This window comes from Balaenoptera musculus, chromosome 13 (assembly GCF_009873245.2).
Source record: "Balaenoptera musculus isolate JJ_BM4_2016_0621 chromosome 13, mBalMus1.pri.v3, whole genome shotgun sequence".
NCBI classification, from domain to species: Eukaryota; Metazoa; Chordata; class Mammalia; order Artiodactyla; family Balaenopteridae; genus Balaenoptera; species Balaenoptera musculus.
This window is the reverse complement of record NC_045797.1, coordinates 8,699,347-8,723,824: the sequence shown is the minus strand read 5'-3', so window position 1 is coordinate 8,723,824 and position 24,478 is coordinate 8,699,347. Positions and strand designations below refer to the sequence as shown.

The 24,478-nt window shown below is 43.5% G+C and overlaps 2 protein-coding genes across 2 annotated transcripts in view; one reads left to right on the top strand and one right to left on the bottom strand.

Moving 5' to 3' along the window:
- VWA3B (von Willebrand factor A domain containing 3B) overlaps positions 1–24,478 on the top strand; it is a 211,562-nt gene that overhangs the window by 19,359 nt on the left and 167,725 nt on the right. Inside the window, 3 exon segments of the mRNA XM_036872281.1 lie at positions 6,829–7,079; positions 8,817–8,976; positions 16,395–16,564. Coding sequence (XP_036728176.1) covers positions 6,829–7,079; positions 8,817–8,976; positions 16,395–16,564 — 581 coding nt within the window.
- LOC118905607 (polyadenylate-binding protein 4-like) lies at positions 1,330–3,319 on the bottom strand. The gene is given in 6 exon segments (XM_036872280.1): positions 1,330–1,461; positions 1,464–1,592; positions 1,595–2,059; positions 2,062–2,445; positions 2,448–2,527; positions 2,529–3,319. Coding segments are annotated over 6 exon segments (1,962 nt in total). The 3' UTR covers positions 1,330–1,348.

The window sequence follows — 24,478 nt, the reverse complement described above, 5'->3', positions numbered from 1 at the left end:
GTCCTTGTTGATTTTATATATAGTAGTGTGTATATGTTAATCCCAAACTCCTGATTTATCCTCCCCCCACCACCTTTCCCCTTTGGTAACCATAAGTTTGTTCTCAAAGTCTGTTGAGTCTGTTTCCGTCCTGTAAATAAGTTCATTTGTATCATTTTTTAAAATTCCACATATGAGTGATATCATATGATATTTGTCTTTCTTGTCTGACTTCACTTAGTATGATAATCTCTAGGTTGAATACAAATTTGATTTCATTTATGAAACAATACAATTCAATGCCAGATGCAAATATGATACAGATGCATTTTTTGTTATATTCATTCATTTTATTTTTCAGATTCCACATGTGATTACATACAATATTTGTCTTTCTCTGTCTGACTTATTTCACTGAGCATAATACCCTCCAGATCCATCCATGTTGTTGCAAATGGCAAGCTTTCATTATTTTTTATGGCTGAGTAATATTCTATTTATGGCTGAGTAAAATTCTACCTGAAAAATATTCTATTCTGTTGTGTGATATATGTATATATATATCACATCTCCTTTATCCATTCATATGTTGATGGATACTTAGATTGCTTCCATATCTTCCATTATCTGGCTGCTGTAAATAATGCTGCTATGAACATTGGGCTGCATGTATACCTACGAATTAGTGTTTTCATTTTCTTTGGATATATACCCAGGAGAATTGCTGGATTATATGCCAGTTCTATTTTTAGTTTTTTGAAGAACTTCCATACTGTTTTTCATAGTGGCTGCACCAATTACATTCCCACCAACAGTGTAGGAGGGTTCCGTTATCTCCATTTCCTGAGCATTTGTTATTTGTGGTCTTTTTGATGATAGCCATTCTGACAGGTGTGAGCTGGTATCTCATTGTGGTTTTGATTTGCATTTCTCTGATGATTAGTGACGTTGAGCATCTTTTCATGTGCCTGTTGACCATCTGTATGTCTTCTTTGGGAAAATGTCTATTTAGATCTTCTGCCCATTTTTTTAATTGAGTTTTTTTTTTTAATGGAGTTTTTTTCTTTATTGAGAAACTTAAGACTTGGATACATCAAATAAAACCAATTTCTGGGGGGAAAAAAATCAAAACTCACAATAGAAAAAAAAAAGTTAACACTGTCTGCACCATATCAGAACCCAGAGAATATAATCTTTCAACTGAAAAATTCTAGGCACTTCAGAATTGACCTTTTGATACAAAATGACCTATTAAATTTGCAATTTGTGGTTCTTGGTGTTGAGGTCCGTAGGACAAGCTAGGGCGTCTTCAAACCTTGAGCTGAATTCCATGAGGGTTTATTTGGCTTGTGAATCGTTTTGTCCTTGTCTAAGAGGCAGCAGCAGCAACAGCGCCCACCTTCTGGGCACCTTCTTTCTTGGCATGATGAGCCTGTAGGACCGCCACCGCTTCATCCACGTTGGAGCGGAGAGACTCGGGGACTCCAGCATGTGCAGCAGCTCCGAGCTGTCAATCTCCAGCAGCATCCCCATAACCTGCCCGGCCGGGTTTGAGTGCATCGTCTGGATGAGCGGGAACAAACGTTCACCCAGCATCTGCTTCTGTTCCTGGAGGGTGCTGCGGCCAGCATGGCGGCGGTCAGCGGCTCCTGCCCCTGCACATGGACCGCAGGCTGGGGTGCCTGCAGGGGCCGGATGGCGGGGTGAGGGCTGCGGACACCGGAGGCGTATTTGTAAAGTGCAACAGCCCGAGGAGCGGCGGCAGCAACAGCGGCACGAGGCGCTAGGCTCTGCACAGCTGCGGAAACACCTCCAGACTGGCAGCTGTCAGTCGGCCCTTGCTGGGCGGCACCAGCCCCACCAAAGTCCATAGCCAAGTGGTCTGGGCACTCAGATCCGACTCTCTGAGCGGTAGAAGGGAGGCTGCGAGAGGCCGGAGCATTACCAGCTGGAGCCAGATGGCGAAGAGCTGGACGACGCCCAGACTGGCGTATAGCACTTGGCATTCCTTGGAAGCCTCGAGGTCTCCCACCTTGCTGCCAGCGTGGATTAGGCCTCATCTGTGCTAACTGGTTAGGTAATACGGAGGTCTTCCCTGAGCCTGTCGAACTGCTGGCACAAAGTAGCCCCCAGCTGCAGGCTGGAACTGATTTAAGATGGCATTGGCGGGGAGCGCTCTAATCCCGACCACCCGATGCATATACTGGTTGGTCAGGTGAGCCTTTCTCTCTTCCTTTCTCTGGGCCAGGGTGACATACAGTGGCTTGGAGCCCACGATGCGTCCGTTCATCTCTGTGACTGCTTTGGTTGCCTCTTCAGGGGATGAGAAGCAGACAAAGCCAAACCCTTTGCTTCTCCCACCCTCCAGCATCACCTTAGCATTGGTGATTGATCCAAAAGGAGAAAACTCTTTCCTTAACTTCTCATCATCAATGGTGTCATCCAAGTTCTTAATGTAGAGATTCACCCCTGATAGCGACTAATTCTCTCCTGTTTCGGCTGTTCAAATTCTCGCTTTAACTCGGCCTGCTGTTGCACTTTCTTCTGTGGAAATGGGAATGACTTTCCCACTGATTTCTTTTCCATTCATCTCTTCCACGGCCTTATTGGAATCCTCGTGCTTTTCGTAACTCACAAAGCCAAAGCCTTTGGATTTCCCACTGGGATCTCTCGTCACCTTGACGCTTAGAGTCTTACCAAACTGGCTGAATAGCTCTTTCAGACTCTCATCATCCACCTCTTCCCCAGAGTTTTTGATACAAACATTGGTGAATTCCTTGGCTTTGGCTCCAAGCTCAGCTTCCCGCTCTTTTCGAGACTTGAATCTGCCCACAAACACTTTATGGTCACTGAGGAGCATGCAGTTCATCTTCTCAATGGCCTTGTCGGCAGCCTCCTGGGTCTCGAAGTGGACAAAGTCGTAACCCTTAGAGCCGTTCTCATCACACACCACCTTGCAGGACAGAATGTTTCCAAAAGCAGAAAAAGTATCATAAAGTGCCTTGTTATCTATAGATTTGTCCAGGTTCTTGATGAAGACGTTTCCCACGCCAGATTTTCTCAGAGAGGGATCCCTCTGAGACCACATGATACGGATTGGCTTTCTGTTAATCACATCAAAGTTCATGGTATCCAAAGCCCGCTCAGCATCAGCCGGCTGCCGGAAGTTGACGTAGGCATAACCCAGGGAGTGGCGGGTGAGCATATCGCGGCAGACCCAGATGGATAGCACAGGCCCCGCAGGACTGAACTTTACGTTCAGCATGGCCTCGGTGATGTCTGAGTGCAGGTCACCCACGTACAGGGAGGCCATGGGGTAGCTGCTGGCCGCAGCGTTCATCTCCCCACCACCCCGAGCCCCGCCAGGGGCTTCTTAGAGGGACCACACAGGACAAAGGGGGCTCCGCTCCGAGCCGTGGCCCATGCCGCGGCTCACAGGTGGCAGTGAAGCTCAGAGAAGCTGGAGTCGGCTCCGTGGGCCGGAGAGGAGTCTGGGGGCTGCTCGGAGGAGACTGCCAAACCGCAGACAAAAGGCTCTCAAAAACAATATGGCCCTCCCTGGGAGTTTGCAATTTTCAGCTGTCCTGGTCTGGAAGCTCCTAATTTCAAAAAATGAAAAAAAGTAAAACGGGGACTGTCCTCCAAATTACAAAAATTCTTCCAGAGGCAACCCTGTGGTGCCCACGGCGGCCTCCGGAACGTGCGTTTGTCTATAAATATAGGCCTCGGGCTCCCAGCGGTTTAAGATTACGGCAGCCCGGGGAAGAGGGAAACCAAATAGTTGTCGGTGCCGAGTCGGCAAGCCCCCGGGCTGCCGGAACGCGCAGGCGCCACCCACGCCGGGGAGGCGAAGGGCAGCGCGGACACGTGCAGCACGGAGGCCGGCGCACTGGGGGCGGGTGCGGCTGGCGCGGGGCTGCCACGTGACGCTGCCGGGCGGCGGGCGGAGGCGCGTGGACGCGGGCGCGCGAGCGGCTCACCACCGGGCCGACGGGCGGGGACTGACGGACGCCCAGGGGCGGCGGCGGCGGCGGCGTGGGGCAGGCCGGAAGCGTGCCGAAGTGACTTCCCCGCGGGTTCTCTTGAGGAGGATTCGCTCTTTTTCTTTCTTTCTTTTTTTTTTTTTTTAAAAGCTTTAAAAGCGTTTCCGGGTTTTTTTTCTTTTCTTTTTTTTTCTTCAGGCTGCTAGGCCTGAAAGCGGCGGAGGCTGCGGCGACCCAGGGCAGAGAGCGAGTTGTTTGTTTTTTTGATATTGATTTGTATGACTATATATTTTGGATATTAATCCCTTATCAGTCATATCATTTGCAAATATTTTCTCCCATTCAGAAGGTTATCTTTTCATTTTGCCAGTGGTTTCATATGCTGTGAAAAAGCTTTTCAGTTTAATTAGGTCCCATTTATTCACTTTTGCTTTTGTTTCCTTTGCCTTAGGAGACAGATTCAAAAAGATATTGCTGCGATTTATGTCAAAGAGTGTTCTGCCTGTGTTTTCCCCTAGGAGTTTTATGGTTTCCAGTATTACATTTAGGTCTTTAATTCATTTTGAGGTTATTTTTGTATGCAGTGTGAGAAAATATTCTAATTTTATTCTTTTACAAGTAGCTGTCTAGTTTTCCCAGCACCACTTATTGAAGGGAGTGTCTTTTCCCAATTGTATATTCTTGCCTCTTTTGTCATAAATTAATTGACCATAAATGCATGGGTTTACTTCTGGGCTGTCTGTTCTGCGTCATTGATCTATGTGTCTGTTTTTGTGCCAGTACCATACTGTTTTGATTGCTGGCTTTGTAGTATAGTCTGAAGTCAGGGAACATGATACCTCCAGCTCTGTTCTTCTTTCTAAAGATTTCTTCGGCTATTCACGGTCTTTTGTGTTTTCATACAAATTTTAAAATTATTTGTTCTAGTTCTGTGAAAAATGCCATTGGTATTTTGATAACGCTGGCATTAAATATATAGGTTGCCTTGGGTAGTATGGTCATTTTAACAATATTAATTCTTCCAATCCATGAACACAGTGTATCTTTCTATCTGTTTGTGTCATCTTTAATTTCTTTCATTAGTGTCTTAATAGTTTTCTGAGTACAGGTGTTTTTACTTTTACCTCCTTAGATTTATTCCTAGGTATTTTATTCTTTTTGATGTGATAGTAAATGGGATTGTTTTCTTAATTTCTCTTTCTGGTAGTTCATTGTTAGTGTATAGAACTACAACAAATTTCTGTATACTAATTTTGTATCCTGAATTCATTGATGAACTCTGGTAGTTTTTTGGTGGTGTCTTTAGGATTTTCTATGTGTAATATCATGTCATTTGCAAATAGTGACAGTTTTACTTCTTCCTTTCCAATTTGAATTCCTTTTATTTCTTTTTTGTCTGATTGCTCTGGCTAAGACTTACAATACTATGTTGAATTAAAGCAAGAGCAGGCATCCTGGTCTTGTTCCTGATCTTAGAGGAAATGCTTTCAGCTTTTCACCATCAAGTATGCTGTTAGCTATAGGTTTATCATATATGGCCTTTATTTTGTCGAGGTATGTTCCCTCTATATCCACTTTGTGGAGAGTTTTTTTTTTTTTAATCATAAATGGATGTTAAGTTTTGTCAAAAGCTTTTTCTGCATCCATTGAGATGATAATATGATTTTTATTCTTCAGTTTGTTAAAGTGGTGTATCACACTTATTGGTTTGCAGGTACTGAACCATCCTTGCATCTCCGGGATAAATCCCACTTGATCATGATATATGATCCATTTAATGTATTTTTGGATTTGGTTTGCTAATATTTTGTTGAAGATTTTTGCATCTATGTTAATCAGTGATAAGCCTGTAATTTTCTCTTTTTGTGATAATCTGGTTTTGGTATCAGGGTGATGCTGGCCTGGTAGAATGAGTTTGGAAGTGTTCTTTCCTTTGCAATTTTTTTGGAATAGTTTGAGAAGGATAGGTGTTAACTCTCCTCTAAATGTTTGGTAGAATTCACCTGTGAAGCCATCTGGTTCTAGACTTTTGTTTTGGGGGAGTTGTTGGGATTTTTTTTATTACTGATTCAATTTCATTACTGATAATTGGCCTGTTCATATTTTCTATTTCTTCCTGGTTCCATCTGGGAGATTTGTGCATTTCTTCATTTTATTGGTGTATAGTTGTTCATAACAATCTTTTATGATCCTTTATATTTCTGTAGTGTTGGTTGTAAGTTTTTCTTTTTCATTACTGGTTTTATTGATTTGGGCACTCTCTTTTTTTCTCTATGAGTCTGGCTAAAGGTTTATCAGTTTTGTTTATCTTTTCAAAGAACCAACTCTTAGTTTCGTTGTTATTTTCTCTTGCTTCTTTAGTCTCTATTTCATTTATTTCTGCTCTGATCTTTATGATTTCCTTCTTTCTACTAACTCCATGTTTTGTTTGTTCATCTTTTTCTAGTTCCTTTAGGAACTTTTTTCCCCTCTGCCTTTGCTGATCTCTCTTTTCTTCTACCTAATTTCTTAAAGTACCCCTGAGCATTTTCAGATAAAAATAATTCTGTAACTAGAAAGATTAAACACAATCTGGAGACACATTTTTATAAAAAGAGTGCTATATTTTTGAATGGATTTCATCACCATGTTTCCTTCTATGGTGAATTATCCAAGGGCTTTTCAGTTGAAAGATTGGAAGACTTCCTCCTGGATTATGTGGAGTTTGAAGGATCATCTATGAAACTGTTATTAATGTACAGTTCTTGATGGCATAGCCCATGACTCAGTGGGCCCTATTGTTCCTGGCTGCAGTGTGGTTCAAATGACTTGATTTGGTGTGCTTTTATTAATTTTATTTTATTTTGTCACTTTTATTTTCATTAAGTTGACAGCCAAATCAGAACTGATCTATCAGTATGTGGAACACTTAACACAAGCTGTGGAGAGCTACAAGCAGCGGATGGACTGGCTCACCAGCAACAGCCGGCAGATATTTGGTGTCATCTTGGAACAGTGCATCACCATAGTGCTGGATTTTGGCGGCATGCTGGAGGAGGAGCTTAATCTGTGCCAAGATGCTCTAATCATGGTCCTGCAGGAGCAGGTGGCTCACATAGCCAAGTTCAATATCATATGGTGAGTTCCCATAGGAAAGGAGTACTTCCCTGAAACTTCATGAGTAATTTTCATGTATTTGGAGTTAAGGAGCATAACTAACACAGTTAGATCTGTGGGAAAGGAGGAGCTATAATCTTGTAATTTCCTAGAATATATCATTCCAGCAGAAAACCCACAATGAGTAAGTCTTAAAAACTTTTATCTGCTTTGTATATGGCATCTTAGTTTTCAAATTAGAAGAGACTTTAAAACATTCTTTTCTTCAGTGTATGGTATGGCAAGGTCAAAATATAAGAATATAAATTCTTAAAATTAAAATTCCTTCACACATTTTACACTTTAGGTTCAATAATGAATTCCAATGTCACAAATTTCACTGCTTTTCAGATTGAGTTTGCAGCTGAAATTGATTTCCCCTGTAAGTTGACCCCCTTTAATCAGAACAACAGGTGGCTGGCTTTATAGACTTTCCCATATTTCAGAGTTTTCACAATCAATTTTTTACAGATTCTTGGATTCAAGAGAATTTGGACTTTTGCACTGACTTCTCATGTGGAACAGTGGCTGTACTTCTCTGACAGAAAACATCTGGATGAGAGGGACATCTATCTAATTGAGTTTTTCTTTTTTAAGTAAAATATTTTCAGCTAAACGATGACACCTTTGAGGATGCTGCCTAATCGTGTTCTATCCCAGGTTTCTACTTCTGTCACAGTTATATTATTGAAAGAATTAAGTGATTAAGTCTACAGTGCTTTAGCTTCCTTGGAAATGTGTGCTATAGCATAGATACCACTCAGCCAGATTCTCTACCCAGTGGGCCACACAGAGGTAAGGCAGCCTCTGTATCTGGAGGTGGGCTAGGAGGGGCAAATCAGGCTGATTCATTTAGTCCAGGATTCACAGAATTCTTATAACTACAAATTCATAAGTGATTCATAAAATTCGTTTAATTACAGACACAGAGATAAACTCAAGTGGCCCTTGTTTTTTGGGGGTATTCCATCACATTTCTAAGCTCAAATTAAATGACTGAATCAAAATGCCCCAGGATTTAAAAACTTATGCTCTGCTGAACTCAAAACAATACTATTTTTGATCCAAAAAAGGTAACTGATGGGAATCTTTCAGAACAATGAAAACAATGTAATAAAAGAATTAGAAGTAAAATTGTGGAGTAACAAAATTGTTGCTGATGTTGCAAATCTTAATGCTGTGAATCCTTATAAACTTACTATTCACAGAAGACTGTTGCATCTAAACCTTCCTATTTATGAAAATAACTTTCCTCAATAATATTGACATTAAAAAATTTTTATTGAAATATAGTTGATTTACAATGTGGTGTTAGTTTCAGGTATACAGCACAGTGATTCAGTTTTATATATGTGTATATACATATTCCTTTTTAGATTCTTTTCCATTATAGGTTATTACAAGATATTGAGTGTAGTTCCCTGTGCACGTTCCTCAGTAATTTTAATGCAATTGTTAATGTTCAATTTTTGAGATTTTTAAATTATCCTGTAAACGTTGTTTTTCCCAGTCAGTACAGCTTATGGAAGGTCATAGTGCTTTGGAAACCTGCCTTAAACAGCTCGCCTGTTTTCTCGGTAACTTTGAGAGGGCTGGGAGCTGTGTTTTCTTTCTCTCAGCTCTGGTGACATTGGGTGTCTTGCTGCTCGTAGCTGTGAGACTGAGGGCTGACAGCTACATTGACCACTGCCAGTGACAGCCCCATGCGGTCCCTTTCAGGGTTTCTCAAGAGCCTGTGAAATGGCAGGAAGGTGCTGTTCCTGTGACGGCACAATCCATAGCCGCTGCCATCAGCTGGGTTGAGAAATCGCCTTTTGAGCTGGCTCTGAGCCAGACTAGCCACTTAGACGCTCTGCTGGAGGCGGGGAAAGACGAATCGGTAAGTGTGTGTCCGTGTCTGCTCCCACGTCACGATGGTGGCTTCGCGCTTATTCCTTCACACTCAGTATCCGCATACTGCCTTCCAGCTGAGCTTGGGCCCTTCCAGTTGCATCCCACAGAGACTGCATCCTTGGCATTCAAGAGCCTCAGCAGTCTTAATCCTGTTCACCTCTGAATTTGGAACCAATTGATAAATAGGTGACAGGCCCCAGATGGGGATCAAAAGAGCATCTCTGGTGATGGCAGAGCTGGACCAACCAAAATGAGACTCTAAGACCTGAGCCTGGCTGGGCTTCCCCTGGGGGGCGTCACTGGGGCCGCAGGGCAGACCCTCATTTAGCCGCTGCCAGGAGAGCCACGTGCTGCTCCCAGCCCCCGAGCATCGAGAAAGGAAGGGAGTGAGGCCGTCAGTGTGCATCTCTAATGCTTCAGTTCCACTCTTGCTCTCCTGACAATTAGATAAACCCATCTCTTATGGGAGGAGAGGTTGGAAGACTCCTCACTGAACCTTGAGGATGAGGAAATAGGGTTTCCCCAGCATCCATGCTCTGAATCTTTCCCAGTTCCTCTTCTTCACAGATGGGTCCATCATGTGCTTTCCAAGGTGAAGTGTATCCCAGCCAGTGTGTCATCCGTTCTTGAATGCTGATGCATTCACATAAGCTTTTTGATAGGGACCTTTTGGATATAAAGCTTTACCTGGAAGAAGTGATTAACTGGTGGTGTTTTATATCTCTTTTAGCCACAAGACTGTGTGTGTGTGTGTTTTTTTAAACATCTTTATTGGAGTATAATTGCTTTACGATGGTGTGTTAGTTTCTGCTTTATAACAAAGTGAGTCAGTTTTACATATACATATGTTCCCATATCTCTTCCCTCTTGCATCTCCCTCCCTCCCACCCTCCCTATCCCACCCCTCTAGGTGGTCACAAAGCACCGAGCTGATCTCCCTGTGCTATGCGGCTGCTTCCCACTAGCTATCTATTTTACATTTGGTAGTGTATATATGTCCATGCCACTCTCTCACCCTGTCACATCTCACCCCTCCCCCTCCCCCTATCCTCAAGTCCATTCTCTAGTAGGTCTGTGTCTTTATTCCCGTCTTGCCACTAGGTTCTTCATGACCTTTTTTTTTTTTTCCTTAGATTCCATATATATGTGCTAGCATACTGTATTTATTTTTCTCTTTCTGACTTACTTCACTCTGTATGACAGACTCTAACTCCATCCAATGGAGGTATTTGTAGTGAGGTGGATGGAGTTAGAGTCTGTCATAAAGAGTGTATGTTTTTGTGAGCAGCTCTAATGGTGGGACTGTTAAGGGTAGTGACAGGCTAGAGAGGAAGTACTCTGGGCACATGAGGTCCTTAGGCCAGCCTTACTCCCCAGGTAGGGATAGGTCTGCTTTCTTTTGGGATACAGATGCTTAACTAATCCTTATTAATTAATATTAATTAATACTTACTTGCTTCTTCCACTCTGGAATCCCGGGGATTCTGCAGTTTTCAAGCTTTACTCTGCTGCATTAAGAAGTCCTTTCTTGGGCAAGGTGGCCATGTGTTGGCACCTCGAAAGGAGAGCTCCCAGTGGTCACCAGACCGTGTTTATTGATACTGAGGGTGATGGTTTGAAATTGGAAACATACTGTTTATCCTCAGAAAGCCAGAGGAACAAATGTTTCCCATTAAAGAAGAACGAAATGCAAGCAACTTTGTTCTTTGGCCTTTTAAGTTTGTTTTAACATCTGTAAAATTTCAAATGTCTGGACACCTTAATAAGCATTCAAGAAATGGAATATTTCACAGGCTCTTGGATGTGTGTGTGTGTGTGTGTGTGCGTGCGTACGTGGGTGTTCTCCTTCTTTGTTCACCTGGCTCCCCGGTCATAGGTGGCTCTGGCAACCTGACCTGACTGCAAGATTTCCTGGTGACCTTGACTTTCTATTTTACTTCCCTCTGGTTTGTATGTCTCCTTTCTCTGGGGGGTTTTTCCCTAGCCTAGGAAATGTGTAACAATTTAGTGAGTTCCAGGGAAGTTCTGTAGAAGAGGAATAACCAAGAAGGTAGCTTCCAGGCAATGGTCATCAAATGCCACGCGAAAACTCTTGAGAAGAGACCACGGGGTATGAAAGATGCTAAACATATTCAGACCATGGTATTCTCCACCCAGAGCTTATATCTGGCTGTGGTCCTGAGGAAAAGTTTAGTAAATGCAACTGCCTCACATATAAAAATGCCGTGCTCTGTGTCTTATGAGGAGTAAAGAAAAGCATGCATGGGGACTTCCCTGGCAGTCCAGTGATTAAGACTCCGTGCTTCCACCGCAGGGGGCATGGGTTCGATCCCTGACTGGGGAAGATCCCACATGCTGTGCGGTGTGGCCAAAAAAAAAAAAAAAAACATAAATGAGACTTTAAAAACAAAAACAAAACTATTAAAAACTGGAACTTCCCTGACAGTCCAGTCGTTAAGACTCTGCGTTTCCACTTCAGGGGGCATGGGTCTGATCCTTGGTTGGGGAACTAAGATCCTGCATATCTTGCAGAGCGGCCAAAAACAACCCCAGAAACGCATGCATGTGTTAGGGGTGGGGAGAGAAACGGTTCCCATAAAGACCTGCTGCTCTGCCCTGAGCCCCTCATGTCCACCCCAGTGAGTTTCCAGTTGATCCATTTGGCTGCAGTTTGCTATGAACAGAAAGGATTTAAGGCTTAAGAAATGTTTTGAACAGTAAATCTAAAACCCGCAGTCTTTTCCTGCTCATGATAACCTGCTTTGAGTTTTCATCTCCCTCCGTGAGTGGATCCTGAGAGGAACCAAGAAAGTGGGTATTGTCTTGTGTTCAAAGATGAACAGGGAAGTTGGGGTTTTGTACCCGTTCCACGTGAAGAGGGAGGGCTGACTGTTGTGCTTGGTTACAATGGAGGAGAATGCCCAGAGGCCACTGGCCTCCAGGACTGGTCTTTGTAACCATGGGCGGGCCAAGAAGGTTTACCAGAGACAGATGACAGAGCCTGAGCCTTCGGGTCCAGGAAGAGCCCGGGCAGAGTGTGGGGTCTGTTTAAGTCGTGTATCTCATAGTGGCCCATGAGGAGCACCATTGATGGATGAATTACTGGTGTACCCTGTAAAACAGAACCTGGTTCATGGGAAGGGCAGCCCGTGGAGTACTGAGGAGATGTTTAGAGGGGCTGGTGTTGCCTTCAGAGCCCAGGCATGTGTCTGGCAGAGGGTTTCTACTCTGCAGCGTCCTCTGGTCTCTGGGTGCGTCTTTTGGAAGTTGGTAGCTTCCCTGGCCTTTTTGAGGAGGGGTGCTGTGTCAGGAGGCCCTGGATGGCTTGCTGACCCAGGACGAGAAGGGTCCTTAGGAAAGAGATGGCTGTTTATCCAAAGCCCCAATTCCCAGCTACCTAAGGGAGGGACCTGCCTTCTGCTTTCAAAGCCACCTGTATTTCTCTTTGTGTTCTCTCATCCTCTCTTCCATCTACCTGATAGGCACAAATTTGTTCACTTTAAAAAAAAAAAATCATATTGACTGAGAGACTAAGTGGGTGAATTAGAGGCAGACCCACATGATTCCATAAGGACCCTTCACCACTGGGCAGTGAGAAGGACTGGCCGCGTCAGTCATGGCCCTGGCATTTCATTTTCTTCCTTGCTGCGGCTCAGACAGGCATCACATCTTTTCATCTTTGCCTTAGCATTGCCTAGCAATGGCAGTGCCTAGCATGGGCTCGATAAATGTTTGTTGAACAGTGAAGGAATAGAAAGGAAATAATGTCGATATTCTTGAGATTTGGGGTTAGAGGTGGGTCCAAGAGATTCCCATCCCCAAGCTATGGTACAGATTTGAGTTTTTTTGAATTGAAGGGAGGTGGCCTGCATGGGACCAGGTGGGTGAATTTGCTGAGCCTTGTATGCCTGTGATGGGGATGTTGGGTTGGAATAGGGGTCCTGAAGCCCAGGAGGCCGGAACGTTGGTGGTGGTCAACGGCGTTAGGAGGAATCTGAGAAGGGAGCTGGGTCAATAGCAAGGGGCAGTCACCACCTTGCGGGGGGTGGGGGCGGTCAGAAAATCCAAATGGGCTGAACCAGGGAGGGCGGCCACAGGCACAGGGAAGATCTGGAAGTTAGATCCAAGCTTTGGAGTTGGTCAACACTGTTGTTATGGTCAAAGTTATATGAAGGATAAGACAGAACTTTCTGGACCTCTCACTGCTGTTCTGGTTGACTTTCATTTTTGTTTCCTTGCAAAGCGGGAATTTTTACACCCAGAGGCCTTGGGAGCTTCTGACAGGCTGGAGCAGACGGCGGGCAGAGTGCAAGCAGCTGCTCCCAGTTTGGTTCTTCTTTTCCCCAAAACCCATGGCTGGGAAGATGGCAAGGCCTCCTTGGTCAGGTGGATTGCAGGTTACCTTGGGAAGCTGCAGAACATGTGGCCTAAGACATTTCAAGTGAAAACATAAAGGCTTCAACCTATTTTACGTAGTATAAAGTGGCAAGAGTTTTTGAGTCATGGTTAAATAGCTACATGGAACCCAAATATTTTCTATGTCTGGTGTTACCAAATTCGGTACAAATCAGCATTTAAGGCGATGCTGGTCAGTGAAGAAGCTGCTCCAGGTCCCCTTGCCCTCAAGGAGCACAGAGGTACTGGTTAAGGAGTGAGGATTCCCATGAGGGTAATTCCCTTGAGCCAGACAACCTCCTGGACCCAACTTTTGGTCAGTGGTAGTGAGATTGGGGGTAGGAGCCTTGGATGGTGTGGGGACCAAGGAGATGAAAACAGCGCTCACCCCTGGCCACCTTCTTGTCGCATGATCTCGCCTCTCCAGTTCTGGGATTCACCATCATCTCTAACACGTGAGGACCAGTCTTGCCATGATGAGCTGACAGAGTGCAGTGGCTGAAAAAAGCAAGGACAGAAGTTCCTGAGGTCAGGCAGGCTGGGTTCACTGGCTGCTCACCCGGGTCAAATAACCTGTCCAGGCCTCAGTTTCTTCATCTGTAAACTGGGCATGATCACAGGAATTCAAATTTATGTTAGCTTATCATCCCCAATAGCAGGTGACCTCAAAGCCATTTCACTTTCAAAGGCATTTTGCCAAATTTGGGGGGATAGTAGTAGGTAGCACATTTATCGTCCTCTCTGTTTTTCTAAATGTCATTATGCGAGCAGAAAGGAGAGGCAGAAAGGCAGTGCGCAGATGGTGGTGAGGTAGCTGGTCTCTGCGAAAGCATATCCCTGGAAATCTGAAGCACGGATAACTGAGAGTTGACCGAAAACACAGGCAACTAAGAAGCTGAGTAAGGACCTTAGTGAATAGTGAATAACCCCATAGCCTTAATTAATGAAGGAAAGGAAATCCTGACTCACTGCTGGCTATAGCAATTTCTAGTTTGCTGAAGTCTCGAGGGAAAAAACATCTCTGCGTGAGGATTTCAGGCTCTTGGGTTATTGCCAGAGCAAAGAAGCTGTGTTTACACAGCATGCGGTGGAGACAGAGGGAGTCAGAAGCTGCCGACAGACCAGCCAGAGTTGTTTGTCCTCACTCACTTCCCTGTTGATGTACCAAACCCTAGAATATGCTCCCTGGGTCTGTTCCCCTGTCTTGAGCCATGTGTGTTCTTAGACCCTCTGAGAGGATGAAGCTGTCCTCATGCTAAACTTGGGCACCAACACAGCTGGAAAACTAGTAACTGCAGCTCAGTGGAGCCTATTCAAGACGTCTTACAGAAGGTAATGTCTAACACCAGGGAGAGAACAACATAGAATGCATTTTCTGGAAGATCAGTATTAGTTGTATAATCAGGAATCTGGAGAACACTTTCTTCCTCCTGTCAGTGTTTTTTCTGCTTCTCAGGTGACTGACTGGGAGAAATGTACAACCTTCCTCAGTCTTTACCTCCCATGAGGTACTTCTGAAAATCAGGGACTTTGTGATGAAGAGCCTGAGAGAGAGAGTCATGGGGGCAGGAAGACTCTTTGTGCCCAGCCTGGGGAGGAATGTTGCTGAAGTAGGCTGGGCTCAGTCAGCTCCCACCCCGGCTGTCTCCTGACTCCCAGCCTGCCCCCTGCTGCCACAGACCGGGTGTCCTAAGCAGCTGGGAGCTGACCCTCAGCCCACCTCTCTCTGGGCCAGGTAGCTTTAAGTCCCAGCTTTGAAGTCGAGGTGAGGTAATTGACTATTTATCTTCAGCTAACTGGGGATGTGTGATTAGAAGCTCATGAATCCTAAAGGGCTGGTGACATCTGTTTATCCCTTAAAACACAATACAGAGACTCCCCTGGTGGTCCAGTGGCTAAGACTCCCCTCTCCCAATGCAGGGGCCCACGTTTGATCCCTGGTCAGGGAACTAGATCCCACATGCATGCTGCAACTAACAGTTTGCATGCCACAACTAAGAGCCAGCACAGCCAAATATATAAATATTTTAAAAAACACAATATATTTGCTGGGGGTTTCTGCCCCAGTTATCTGTGGAGACAATCACTTAGGGTGCTTTTAGGGGCGGGTTTAGATGATACGTGTTCCTGGCTTTACCTGTGGTTTTACTTTCTGTGATTTATATACATACGTAAGTGTACGCCATCTTGTTTAAGCTCAGTCATGAAGTCAACTGCATAATCTCCCTTTTCACAAGTGAAGAAACTGAACCTAAACCACTTGCCTGAGGTTACAGAACTCCTCAGTGGCAGGGGAGACCCTTAGAGCAGTGTGGTTAAGGGTGGGGCCCAGTGGATGGCATCAACATCTTTAAATTAAGCAGGGACCACTTTGGCATCGTCTCCTACCTGGGTGAGGTATTCATCTCCCAGGTTCCTGGTTTAAAGCTGGTGTGTGTGTGTGTGTATGTGTGTGTGTGTATGTGTGTGCGTTTCCTGATTCCTGGCCTGGTGTGGGTCCTGACTGGCCGTGTGAAGTCAGGACAGCCTCACCTCCCCAGGTGAGTGTGTGTCCCGGAGGTGAGACCAGCTGGGAATATGCCCTCCTTCCCACACGCGGCCTCAGACTGAGGATGCCTGAGCCGGCACTGCAGAATTCTGGCACCGCCATAGGGAATTGCTAATAAGCTTCCTGCCCCCAGTGGCCGGCCGACACTTCCTTCATTCGTGGACTTGAGAATAGCTGCTCCTGACCTGCATAATTTATTCGTGGGCTCAGAGGAAGCTCTTCTCCAAATCCACCAACCATATCCTTCCCATGCGAAGCCTGACACTTCTTAGCACCGGGCCTTGAATATCTTACTGACTTTGGCCCCAGCACATCGTCATGAAACATTGAGCAGTGCTGCTCTTCTTTCTGCCCACTTATTTTTTTAAAGAGGCAGGTTTATAGAGAGTATATTGCTGATGAGTCTGGTTCACGGCGAGGGTGCATCAGGGAAATAAACTGTTGGTGTCACTGTTCTGCAGGTTGAATCCATTTATTACTTTGTGGTGGGGGATGTTCCAGAGGAATCCAAGGAGCTTCTCCTTCAGAGGGCTTTGGAGGTCCCATATCCTGTCTGCACGGTGTCCTTCAATGCCAGACGAGAGGGCACGACAGCTTTCTTAAAGGATCTGAGTGCCAAGACCCGAAGCAGGTAGGCAGAAAACGTGCTCTGGGAAGACCGCGAGTGAGCTGCGTGCTTGCACGTAGTCGACAGTGGGTCTTGATTCCTAGTGGTCTTCCTGACCAGTCGGTTGCTGTGTTCTCCTCTTTCCAGTAGTCTTTAGTCTCCATTCACCTTTGCTCCTCTACCTGGCATTAATCCTGCCTTTTTTTCTGATGCTTTGACATTTTGGGGTCTTGCTGACCCTGGACAGACCGTGCCTCCCAGGTTAGCTGATTCCTAAAGACAGTAAAAGACTCACCTGGGACGGAATGCACCTTTTATGTGCAAACTAACCAATCCAGCCCACACTCTCAATCCAGGCTCTCATACCCTAAGCACTGTCCCCTGCCCCAGTCACCCCAGGGCCAAGTACCAGACAGCTCAGGACAGCCCCTACACTCCAGCACCTGCTGAAATCATTCAAACTAGCCAATCCTAAGCCTGCTTACTCTGCCTCACCCATTTCTTTCTGCAGAATCCACAAGAAAGACTTTCCCATGTTTTCCCCTTGTTCTCTCTGCTTCCTGACCAAACCTGGGGCTTCCCTGTGTGACCCTGTGTGGTGTGGCATGCCCCCATCTCTTTGGAAAAATATTAGTCAGTTCTGGCTGCCACAATAAAACACCACAGACTGGGTGGCTTAAATGACATATTTATTTCTCACAATTCTGAAGGCTGGGAAGTCCAAGATCAAGGTGCTAGCAGATTCTGTTTCTGGTGAGAACTCTCTTTCTCTCTTGTAGGCAGCTGCCCTCTTGCTGTGTCCTTCAATCCTTCCATGGAGGACAGAGAGAGACAGAGAGACAGAGACAGAGAGAGAGAGAGGGAGACACAGACAGAGACAGAGAGAGAGGGCATGTAAACTCTTTGGTGTCTCTTCTTAAAAGGATACCAATCCTATTGGATCAGGGCCCCACCCTTATGACCTCATTTAACCTTAATTACCTTCTTGTAAGTCTTATCTCCAAATACAATCCCATTGCAGATTAAGGTTTCAACACAGATATTTGGGGAGGTGACGGGCGGAGGCACAATTCAGTCCATAGCAGAAACTGTGTGTGGCAAGCTATCTTTTCTTTAACATCTTTATTGGAGTATAATTGCTTTACAATTGTGCGTTAGTTTCTGCTTTATAACAAAGTGAATCAGCTATACATATACATATATCCCCATATCTCCTCCCTCTTGCGTCTCCCTCCCACCCTCCCTATCCCACCCCTCTAGGTGGTCACAAATCACCGAGCTGATCTCCCTGTGCTATATGGCTGCTTCCCACTCGCTATCTGTTTTACGTTTGGTAGTAATAAGTCCATGCCACTCTCTCACTTCGTCCCAGCTTACCCTTCCCCCTCCCCGTGTCCTCAAGTCCATTTTCTACGTCTGCGTCTTTATTCCTGTCCTGCCCCTAGGTTCTTAAGAACCATTTTTTTTTTAGATTCCATATATATGTGTCAGCATATGGTTTTTGTTTTCCTCTTTCTGACTTACTTCACTCTGTATGACAAACTCTAGGTCCATCCACCTCACCACAAATAACTCAATTTCATTTCTTTTTTATGGCTGAGTAATAGTCCATTGTATATATGTACCACATCTTCTTTATCCATTCATCTGTTGATGGACACATAGGTTGCTTCCATGTCCTGGCTATTGTAAATAGAGCTGCAGTGAACATTGTGGTACATGACTCTTTTTGAATTATGGTTTTCTCAGGGTATATGCCCAGTAGTAGGATTGCTGGGTTGTATGGTAGTTCTATTTTTAGTTTCTTAAGGAACCTCCATACTGTTCTCCATAGTGGCTGTATCAATTTATATTCCCACCAACAGTGCAAGAGGCCTCCCTTTTCTCCACACCCTCTCCAGCATTTATTGTTTGTAGATTTTTTTGATGATGGCCATTCTGACCGATGTGAGATGATACCTCATTGTAGTTTTGATTTGCATTTCTCTAATGATTACTGATGTCGAGCATTGTTTCATGTGTTTGTTGGTGATCTGTATATCTTATTTGGAGGAATGTCTATTTAGGTCTTCTGCCCATTTTTGGATTGGGTTGTTTGTTTTTTTGATATTGAGTTGCATGGGCTGCTTGTAAATTTTGGAGATTAATCCTTTGTCAGTTGCTTCATTTGCAAATATTTTCTCCCATTCTGAGGGTTGTCTTTTTGTCTTGTTTATGTTTTCCTTTGCTGTGCAAAAGCTTTTAAGTTATATTAGGTCCCATTTGTTTATTTTTGTTTGTATTTCCATTTCTCTAGGAGGTGGGTCAAAAAGGATCTTGCTGTGATTTATGTCCTAGAATGTTCTGCCTAGGTTTTCCTCTAAGAGTTTGATAGTGTCTGGCCTTACATTTAGGTCTTTAATCCATTTGGAGTTTATATTTGTGTATGGTGTTAGGGAGTGTTCTGATTTCACTCTTTTACATGTAGCTGTCCAGTTTTCCCAGCACCACTTATTGAAGAGGCTGTCTTTTCTCCATTGTATAGTCTTGCCTCCTTTATCAAAAATAAGGTGACCATATCTGTGTGGGTTTATCTCTGGGCTTTCTATCCTGTTCCATTGATCTATATTTCTGTTTTTGTGCCAGTACCATACTGTCTTGATTACTGTAGCTTTGTAGTATAGTCTGAAGTCAGGGAGCCTGATTCCTCCAGCTCCATTTTTCTTTCTCAAGATTGCTTTGGTATTCGGGGTCTTTTGTGTTTCCATACAAATTGTGAAATTTTTTGTTCTAGTTCTGTGAAAAATGCCATTGGTAGTTTGATAGGGATTGCGTTGAATCTGTAGATTGCTTTGGGTAGTGTAGTCATTTTCACAATGTTGATTCTTGCAATCCAGGAACATGGTATATCTCTCCATCTCTTTGTATCATCTTTGACTTCTTTCATCAGTGTCTTATGGTTTTCTGCATACAGGTCTTTTGTCTCCTTAGGTAGGTTTATTCCTAGGTATCTTATTCTTTTTGTTGCCATGGTAAATGGGAGTGTTTCCTTCATTTCTGTTTCAGATTTTTCATCATTAGTGTATAGGAATGCCAGAGATTTCTGTACATTAATTTTGTATCCTGCTACTTTACCAAACTCATTAATTAGCTCTAGTAATTTTCTGGTAGCATCTTTAGGATTCTCTGTGTATAGTATCATGTCATCTGCAAACAGTGACAGCTTTACTTCTTCTTTCCCGATTTGGATTCCTTTTATTTCTTTTTCTTCTCTGACTGCTGTGGCTATAACTCCCAACACTATGTTGAATAATAGTGGTGAGAGTGGGCAACCTTGTCTTGTTCCTGATCTTAGTGGAAATGGTTTCAGTTTTTCACCATGAGAAGGATATTGGCTGTGGGTTTGTCATATATGGCCTTTATTATGTTGAGGTAAGTTCCCTCTATCCCTACTTTCTGGAGGGTTTCTATCATAATTGGGTGTTGAATTTTGTCAAAAGCTTTTTCTGCATCTATTGAGATGATCATATGGTTTTTCTCCTTCAATTTGTTAATATGGTTTATCACATTGATTGATTTGCATATATTGAAGAATCCTTGCATTCTTGGGATAAACCCCACTTGATCATGGTGTGTGATCCTTTTAATGTGCTGTTGGATTCTGTTAGCTAGTATTTTGTTGAGGATTTTTGCATCTGTTTTCATCAGTGATACTGCCTGTGGTTTTCTTTCTTTGGGACATCTTTCTCTGGTTTTGGTATCAGGCTGATGGTGGCCTTGTAGAATGAGTTTGGGAGTGTTCCTCCCTCTGCTATGTTTTGGAAGAGCTTGAGAAGGAGAGGTGTTAGCTCTTCTCTAAATGTTTGATAGAATTCACCTGTGAAGCCATCTGGTCCTGGGTTTTTTTTTGTTGAATGATTTTTAATCATAGTCTCAATTTCAGTGCTTGTGATTGGTCTGTTTATATTTTCTATTTCTTCCTGGTTCAGACTCGGAAGGTTGTGCTTTTCTAAGAATTTGTCCAGTTCTTCCAGGTTGTCCATTTTATTGGCATATAGTTGCTTGTCATAATCTCTCATGATCCTTTGTATTTCTGCAGTGTCAGTTGTTAGTTTCCTTTTTCATTTCTAGTTCTACTGATTTGTGTCTTCTTTTTTTTCTTGATGAGTCTGGCTAATGGTTTATCAATTTTGTTTATCTTCTCAAAGAACCAGCTTTTAGTTTTATTGATCTTTGCTATTGTTTCCTTCATTTATTTTTCATTTATTTCTACTCTGGTCTTTATGATTTCTTTCCTTCTGCTAACTTTGGGGTTTTTTTGTTCTTCTTTCTCTAGTTGCTTTAGGTGTAAGGTTAGGTTGTTTATTTGAGATGTTTCTTGTTTCTTGAGGTAGGATTGTATTGCTATAAACTTCCCTCTCAGAGCTGCTTTTGCTCCATCCCATAGGTTTTGGGTCATCGTGTTTTCATTGTCATTTTTCTCTAGGTATTTTTTGATTTCCTCTTTGATTTCTTCAGTGATGTCTTGGTTATTAAGTAGTGTATTGTTTAGCCTCCATGTGTTTGTATTTTTTACAGATTTTTCCCTGTAATTGATATCTAGTCTCATAGCACTGTGGTCAGAAAAGATACTTGATACGATTTCAATTTTCTTAAATTTACCAAGGCTTGATTTGTGACCCAAGAAATGATCTATCCTGGAGAATGTTCCATGAGCACTTGAGAAGATAGTGTATTCTGTTGTCTTTGGATGGAATGTCCTATAAATATCAATTAAGTCCATCATGTTTACTGTGTCATTTAAAGCTTGTGTTTCCTTATTTATTTTCATTTTGGATGATTTGTCCATTGGTGAAAGTGGGGTGTTAAAGTCTCCTACTATGATTGTGTTACTGTCGATTTCCCCTTTTATGGCTGTTAACATTTGCCTTATATATTGAGGTGCTCCTATGTTGGGTGCATAAATATTTACAATTGTTATATCTTCTTCTTGGATTGATCCCTTGATCATCATGTAGTGTCCTTCTTTGTCTCTTGTAATAGTGTTTATTTTAAAGTCTATTTTGTCTGATATGAGAATTGCTACTCCAGCTTTCTTTTGATTTCCATTTGCATGGAATATCTTTTTTCATCCCCTCACTTTCAGTCTGTATGTGTCCCTAGGTCTGAAGTGGGTCTCTTGTAGACAGCATATATACGGGTCTTGATTTTGTATGCATTCAGCCAATCTGTGTGTTTTGGTTGGAGCATTTAATCCATTTACATTTAAGGTAATTATTGATATGTATGTTCTTATTACCATTTTCTTAACTGTTGTGGGTTTGTTATTGTAGATCTTTTCCTTCTCTTGTGTTTCCTGCCTAGAGAAGTTTCTTTAGCATTTGTTGTAAAGCTGGGTTGGTGGTGCTGAATTCTCTTAGTGTTTGCTTATCTGTAAAGGTTTTAATTTCTCCATCGAATCTGAGTGAGATCCTTGCTAGGTAGAGTAATCTTGGTTGTAGGTTCTTCCCTTTCATCACTTAAAATATGTCCTGCCACTCCCTTCTGGCTTGCAGAGTTTCTGCTTAAAGATTAGCTCTTAACCTTATGGGGATTCCCTTGTATGTTATTTGTTGTTTTTCCCTTGCTGCTTTTAATATTTTTTCTTTATATTTAATTTTTTATAGTTTAATTAATGTGTGTCTTGGCATGTTTTTCCTTGGATTTATCCTGTATGGGACTCTGCACTTCCTGGACTTGATTGACTATTTCTTTTCCCATATTAGGGAAATTTTCAAGTATAATCTCTTCAAATATTTTCTCAGTCCCTTTCTTTTTCTCTTCTTCTTCTGGGACCCCTATAATTCAAATGTTGGTGTGCTAATGTTGTCCCAGTGGTCTCTGAGATTGTCCTCAATTCTTTTCATTATTTTTCTTTATTCTGCTCTGTGGTAGTTATTTCCACTATTTTATTTTCCAGGGCACTTATCCGTTCTTCTGCCTCAGTTATTCTGCTGTTGATTCCTTCTAGAGAATTTTTAATTTCATTTATTGTGTCATTCATCATTGTTTGTTAGCTCTTTCATTCTTCTAGGTCCTTGTTAAACATTTCTTCTGTTTTCTCCATTCTATTTCCAAGATTTTGGATCATCTTTACTATTATTAGTCTGTATTCTTTTTCAGGTAGACTTCCTGTTTCCTCTTCATTTGTTTGGTCTGGTGGGTTTTTACCTTGTTCCTTCATCTGGTGTGTGTTTCTCTGTCTTCTCATTTTACTTAACTTACTGTGTTTGGGGTCTTCTTTTCACAGGCTGCAGGTTTGTAGTTCCCGTTGTTTTTGGTGTCTGCCCCCAGTGGCTAAGGTTGGTTTAGTGGGTTGTGTAGGGTTCTTGGTGGAGGGGACTAGTGCCTGTGTTCTGGTGGATGAGGCTGGATCTTGTCTTACTAGTGGGCAGGACCACATTCAGTGGTGTGTTTTGGGGTGTCTGTGACCTTATTACGATTTTATGTAGCCTCTCTGCTAATCGGTGGGGTTGTGTTCCTGTCTTGCTAGTAGTTTGGCATAGGGTGTCCAGCACTGTAGCTTGCTGGTCATTGAGTGGAGCTGGGTCTTAGCATTGAGATGGAGATATCTGGGAGAGCTTTCGCCATTTGATATTCCATGGAGCCGGGAGGTCTCTGGTGGTCCAATGTCCTGAACTTGGTTCTCCCACCTCAGAGGCACAGGCCTGACACCTGGCTGGAGCACCAAGACCCTGTCAGCCACATGGCTCAGAAGAAAAGGGAGAAAAATAGAAAGAAAGAAAAAAATAAAATAAAAAATTTAGAAAAATTATTAAAAATAAAAAAATTAAAATGTAATTAAAAAAAAGAAAGAAAGAAAGAAGAGAACAACCAAACCAAAAAACAAATCCACCAATGATAACAAGTGCTAAAAACTATACTAAAAAAAAAAAGGACAAAACCCTAGGACAAATCATAAAAGCAAAGCTATACAGACAAAATCACACAAGGAAGCATACACATACACACTCACAAAAAGAGAAAAAGGAAAAAAATACATATATATATATATATATATTGTTTTTTTTTTTTTTTAAAAAAAGGAAAAGAGCAACCAAATCAATAAACAAATCTACCAGTGATAATAAACTCTAAATACTAAACTAAGGTAAACATAAAACCAGGAACAAATTAGATGCAGAAAGCAAACCCCAAGTCTACACTTGCTCCCAAAGTCCACCGCCTCAATTTTGGGATGATTTGTTGTCTATTCAGGTGTTCCACAGATGCAGGGTACATCAAATTGATTGTGGAGATTTAATCTGCTGCTCCTGAGGCTTCTGGGAGAGATTTGCCTTTCTCTTCTTTCTTCGCACAGCTCCTGGGGTTCAGCTTTGGATTTGGCCCTGCCTCTGCATGTAGGTTGCCTGAGGGCGTTTGTTGTTGGCTCAGACAGGACAGGGTTAAAGTAGCAGCTGATTCGGGGGCTCTGGCTCACTCAGGTCGGGGGGAGGGAGGGGTACGGTAGTTATAATTGGAATACGGGGCGAGCCTGCGGCGGCAGAGGCCAGCGTGACGTTGCACCAGCCTGAGGTGCACCATGTGTTCTCCCAGGGAAGTTGTCCCAGGATCACGGGACCCTGGCAGTGGCGGGCTGCACAGGCTCCTGGGAGGGGCGGTGTGGAGAGTGACCTGTGCTTGCACACAGGCTTCTTGGCGGTGGCAGCAGCAGCCTTAGCGTCTCATGCCCGTCTCTGGGGCCACGCTGATAGCTCATAGCTGTCTCTGGAGCTCATTTAGGCGGTGCTCTGAATCCCCTCTCCTCGCGCACCCTGAAACAATGGTCTCTTGCCTCTTAGGCAGGTCCAGACTTTTCCCTGGACTCCCTCCCGGCTAGCTGTGGCACACTAGCCCCCTTCAGGCTGTGTTCACGCAGCCAACCCCAGTCCTCTCCCTGGGATCTGACCTCCGAGGCCC